The sequence below is a fragment of the Phaethon lepturus genome, unplaced genomic scaffold (assembly GCF_000687285.1).
Source record: "Phaethon lepturus isolate BGI_N335 unplaced genomic scaffold, ASM68728v1 scaffold7456, whole genome shotgun sequence".
Taxonomy (NCBI): Eukaryota; Metazoa; Chordata; class Aves; order Phaethontiformes; family Phaethontidae; genus Phaethon; species Phaethon lepturus.
In genome coordinates this window covers 36,231-41,652 of record NW_010546868.1, presented here as the reverse complement: position 1 = coordinate 41,652, position 5,422 = coordinate 36,231, and the positions used below count along the sequence as shown (strand labels likewise).

Sequence of the window (5,422 nt, the reverse complement as noted above, 5' to 3'; positions counted from 1 at the left end):
AACTGGACCTACTTGTATGTTTAAGCATTTTATATGCTTAGACCTTAAAATGTAACTTATTGATTCATTTCTCCCTTTCTGTTCCTTTTCCATGGTTTCCCCCAAATATATTGAAGATATTATAAATTTTTCATAATTGAAGGGCAAAAGCTGCCTTTACTGTCAGAATTTAGCAGGTGGTGTTGATGTATTTAAGTACAAACATTTCACATTTTGTTAATAAATGGCATCTATCTTGTGTTTTTCATAGTCTAGCAAGCTTGTCTGTGTTAAACTGTTTTAAAAAGATGCCTTTTCTGAACTGAAGATGTTTCTCAGCTTTTGCATAAAATGGTAGTGATATATGTTCACAGGAGGTGACCTATCATTTTGTGTGTGTCAGAGGAGTTTAGCCTGGTGCTTGCTCTCTTGGCATGATGGCTGCATCAGAGCCTGGTGGGTATGAAAGATGAGTGTCAACCAATTCCCTGACAGATTTCTTGCAAGTATTCCTCCTCATCTCTGTTTGAAAGCAGCTTCAATTGTGCCGATAGCAGTGGAGCTCCATACACAGTGCAGGAAGTGAGGCGTGCTTGCTTAAAGCACTTTTCATCTAATATTAATGTTCCATAGCAGGCTGTATGGGTTCTGGGTTGCCTCAGCACTAGTGTAGCTGCATGCAGCATAAATGCTTTTCTTTGCACTCCCCTTTTCCGTGGTGTTTCATCGCAAGATAACTGCATCCACGTAATACAGAGGCATAAAGGGCTATCTGAACATGAGGACACACTAGCAGTGGTATAGGCCCTTCGGTTTAATGTGGTACCTCAATTAAAAAAACCCTGTTTTTCTCATACATGGACTTTCTCATTGTTTATTGACAAATGGTTTTTAGTGGCAGAATGTGCAGCTCGCAGCCAGGCGTTGCTCCCGCAGTTACGCTGGCAGGTAGAAGTGCTGATGCTGCTGCCAGAAAACTGCTGATTCTGGGTTATTTTAAGCCAGGACTGGCTGCCCAGTACGGCTACAGTCAGCATACTGGCATAACTAGGCAGGCAGTCTGGGGACCAGAGTGACTGAGTAGGGGCTAGGGACTGCTGAGATCAGCCCAGCTATTAAAATGTGTTATCCTTAATATTAAAAAAAAACTCCACAAACTTAAATTTGAGCATGCCCATAAGAACCAAAACCACGATTTGCCTACTAGTGCGTATCTGGCAAAGTCCAAGTGGAAGCAGCTGTGAAGAAGTTTAAAAATTGGGTCTTTTGTTAAGTTCTGTCTTCTTTAATTTCAAGTTGGCTCACTGTGTTAGTTTGTATTTGGCATAAGATACAGTTTCATCTGCCAAAACTGTCAAGCTGTAATAAGTATATGGTCCTTCATAAATGGAAATCTAGATTGTCCCGTTCACCTGTGGCAGCACTCATACTGAAAACTTGCTGAAAGAAATGGAGAATGTTTTATGCATTTACAGGGATAATCTATAGTTTCTTACTCACTGACTTTGATACCACTGAACTAAAGCTTTAAACATTCGTTATAACTGCTTTTCTACAGAATTACTGTACAAGTAAATAGCAGGATACAAATTTTGAGTACGTTATAAATTTATGTGTGTCACTTAGAATATACTTGCAGAAGGGAGTCTAGACAGCTCTAAGACGCTTGGATGGCCTTCCAGTAAGGTGTATAACTGGCCTTGGCAGCTAATGCCTGTGCAGATAAGTAGGCAATATGTAGTCACAATGAGGAATTAGACCAGATAAATTTATTTTTATGTTTACGTATGTACATAGTAATGACTTCAATATTATGATTTGTAGGACCTTGACATTTTTGAGATGAATAACTGGATTTTGTCATTGCCATGACTTCACTTCTTCATATTATATATTTGATTATTTTTTGCTCTTGAAGTGTTATTTAACTGCATCAAGACATCCATATCACTTAAATGCTTTGCAAATTTATTTCTACAAAATGCCAGTATTGTAACAGTCCATACACAGATTGTATTAAGCCAACTATAGCTAATCTGTCTATTTTGTGCTTGTATTAGCGCTATTGTAGACACACAGAATAAATATGCTATAAAATTAGAATAATAAATTAATATTACACCTACAGGTTCCAATTTTACATCAGTAGAAACAGGATCATTTTTCTTTGTGAAAGCTAACACAGAAACGTGGTGAAAAAGATTAACTATATAGTAAAAACAAGCTAGAGGAAAAGCAGGAAATGGGTCTAAAATTACCTGAGGAAATGAGGCTTCTGCAGGGCTTCTTGTCCCTGCCTGATGTCCTTTTGCCTGTTTCAGCATCAGGTCCTTTTTTATAAGAAGGAGCAGAATGGTGCCTATAAGTCTTGTGAAGATTGACAGCAGAGGAGAGGGAAAGATGACCAGGACTTGGTGGGTTTCTCTGCATCTTGCATTAGCGGGATGGATGGACAGAATGTGGGCAGCTCTTGGCTATGGTCACAGCCTGGTGCCTGAGGTAGGCTTGGTGCTGTAGGCAGCATAATTGTGCAGCATAGAATACAAATCTCTATAGGAAACCGGACTTCCCTAATTTTGCTGCTTACAAAACAACTTGCCTGTCTCCTGCTGTTTGTTAGGGTATCTTTAAACATGCTTATACGTAGGCTGAGAGTGCTCACACTGAAACTATTTATGCATATATATGTGTAACTATATAAAACATCCTTAAAATCACCTTTAGCATTGCAGCAGATTATTTTAAATTCTTCAAAGTTGGATCTGATTCCAGCACAAATGTTCATCTTAACCACAGAATGGTAGGGATTGGTTAATAAACCAGTCCACTCTTGCTAGGGTAAACCTTGAACACTTTCTGTGGGTGATTAACCCCTTTGGCTTTTCACTTACAGGATTTTCTGTTTAAGGTAGAATGGGAAATGCTTTTGGTATTCTCATTGTGGTATTCTCTGAAGTGCTTTCAAGTATATTGAAAAAAATAACAGCTTGGCAGTAGTTTAATCAGAAATTAAGAAATTTGAGGGCAACTTAATTGTTATCTATTACCTTGCGCTATAGAAGCACTGTTACAGCAGTTGAGGGATCTGGAAGGATGGGCGTACCAGTTTACCACATGCTCATCTTTTTTTCTGCAGATATTCTTTGACTTCAAGGTATTTGTCTAACATTGTTTCTGTGGATGTAGGCAAATCACTCATAATGAATATTTACTTGTTGTTTTTAAAATAGTTTGTACAGGTCATTTATTTTTAAATGGGTTATTTGTTACATTGCCTCTTCTTCTTCTTCTAGGAAACCCAGCGCTTGCTGGCAGAGCCAGTCCCTGGGATAAAAGCAGAGCCAGATGAAAGCAACGCACGTTATTTTCATGTGGTCATTGCAGGTCCACAGGATTCCCCCTTTGAGGGTGGGACATTTAAACTTGAACTATTCCTTCCAGAAGAATACCCAATGGCAGCTCCTAAAGTACGTTTCATGACCAAAATTTATCATCCTAATGTAGACAAGCTGGGAAGAATATGTTTAGATATTTTGAAAGGTAGGTGCTTCCTTGTTTTCTTTCTTTTGATCTTACTAAGTACAGAAACTTTTAAATTAACCCTAAAAAGAGATTTCATTTGTTTAAAGAATACCTTGCTTGTCCTTTTAATCTGGGAGAGGAAAACTTGCTATTTCTCTATGGTGTTTCATACTGCTATAAATGTCTCTTCAGATAAATGGTCCCCAGCTTTGCAGATTCGTACAGTTCTGCTATCAATCCAGGCTTTGTTAAGCGCTCCCAATCCAGATGATCCACTAGCAAATGATGTAGCTGAGCAATGGAAGACCAATGAAGCCCAAGCCATAGAAACAGGTGATGTATCTTAGACCTTTTTTTTTCTTCTGGAAAAGTTTGGAAGTAGCCGATTACTAATTGGTTGGGGGATGTAAATCCTGACCTCTTGTTTGATGTCTGCAACTTGCAGAAACCATTATTGCATACAGTCATAGTCCAGGTACCCTGAGTGTGCCTGCAGTAGTCTGTTTTCCAGTCTGTGAGGCTTGCTAGAAGAAAAGCTCTCTCAATCTGTTTTATCTTGATTTTTCATGTTCCTAAATTGGAAGCATGTCTAATTTGCAGTTGTGCTAAAATAAAAGTACACACCACTGCTTTTCCTCTAAAGCTTAAGGAACAGATTATCTGGTTTCAGAAAGTATACCTCTTCCATACCTGCTTCTGTTGGAGGCTGTAATGGATTGAAAGAATTACTATCTTATACCTCTTCACTTTTGGATCCACTGCAGTCAGGCCACTTCTGTAATACACAGCTGCTGGGGTTCAAAATTGCACTTAAAATCTCAGAACTGATATACTTGCAGAACTGTGTACTTGCAGCAGTGGTATAAAAGTGGTCCTTAAAAATACGTATTTAAAGTGACTGTAATAAAGCCTGAAAAATATATCTTTTCTTAAATGTGTTTCTTTTTCATTACAGCCAGAGCATGGACTAGGCTATATGCCATGAATAATATTTAAATGCGCTTTCAACATCAAGTGTGCATCACTTCTCCTGTTCTGCCAAGACCTCTTCCTTTTTTGTTTGCATTTAATGGACACAGTCTTAGAAACATTACAGAATAAAAACCCAGACATCTTCAGTCCTTTGGTGATTAAATGCACATTAGCAAATCTGTGTCTTGTCCTAATTCACTATTGTACCGCATGAGCAGAGGCTAGAAGTATCATCTGGATTGTTGTGAAATTGTTTGAAAGCAGCAGCACATCTCTGCTTTTAATCATTTTTCCCATCACGGTTTAAGTATAAGCACTGTGAATGAAGGTAGGCAGGGTTAGCTGTGGGGCTTCTTGTTTTAATTTTGTGAGCTCCTCCTCCCTTTTTATGGTGATGCTAATTGCATTGGTAAAAGCAGCTAACCAGTTATACTTTAGAATATACCCTCTAGCCCAGTCTAACTTAGACGCTGTAGATGGACAAGCTTCCTTTGTTTGAACAAAAAATGGGAACATTAAACATCCATCACCTTCACTAATAATATTGTGATTCTGCTGTCAAGTGTAGAAAAATCCCTCCAAGAAAAAGCTTGTGACCATTTTGTATGGCTTGTCTGGAAAATCTCCTGTAAATCTTATGTTTTAGTAAAATATTTTTTGTTATTCTACTTTGCCTTTGTACAGTTTATTTTGCTGTGTTTTCATTTCTCTGTGACAATCGTATTTAAACAAAATGAAACCAGAATTGACTATTTGTCTTCACCAGTCTGACAGATTAAACAGTAAAGAGGTGGAATTCGCAAGATTTTTTTGCTTCTGTTTGCTGACTTTTTTTATTAGCTTGTGTTACGTGGGTGACCTTACCTGGCGAATTTAATATGAAATTACATTTGGAGTGACTTTTAGAAACAAGTCCCTGATGTAACCATTGTAACTATGAGTTTAGTAA

General features: G+C 38.0%; 1 protein-coding gene across 1 annotated transcript; it reads left to right on the top strand.

Moving 5' to 3' along the window:
• The first annotated feature begins 3,264 nt into the window (after positions 1-3,264).
• On the top strand, positions 3,265-5,141 carry LOC104622605 (ubiquitin-conjugating enzyme E2 N). The gene is made up of 3 exons (XM_010289442.1): positions 3,265-3,519; positions 3,694-3,834; positions 4,457-5,141. Exons 1-3 carry the CDS (start codon positions 3,432-3,434, stop codon positions 4,495-4,497), a joined length of 270 nt encoding a protein of 89 aa, XP_010287744.1. The 5' UTR covers positions 3,265-3,431; the 3' UTR covers positions 4,498-5,141.
• The last annotated feature ends 281 nt before the right edge of the window (positions 5,142-5,422 follow it).

What these genes read in the sequence shown, in the direction of transcription:
- LOC104622605 (XM_010289442.1), top strand. Translation starts at nt 3,432, where the DNA reads ATGGCAGCTCCTAAAGTACGTTTCATGACCAAAATTTATCATCCTAAT. An exon ending in ATGTTTAGATATTTTGAAAG is followed by an intron (nt 3,520 to 3,693) that starts GTAGGTGCTTCC and finishes ATGTCTCTTCAG; the next exon opens with ATAAATGGTCCCCAGCTTTG. An exon ending in AGCCCAAGCCATAGAAACAG is followed by an intron (nt 3,835 to 4,456) that starts GTGATGTATCTT and finishes TTTTCATTACAG; the next exon opens with CCAGAGCATGGACTAGGCTA.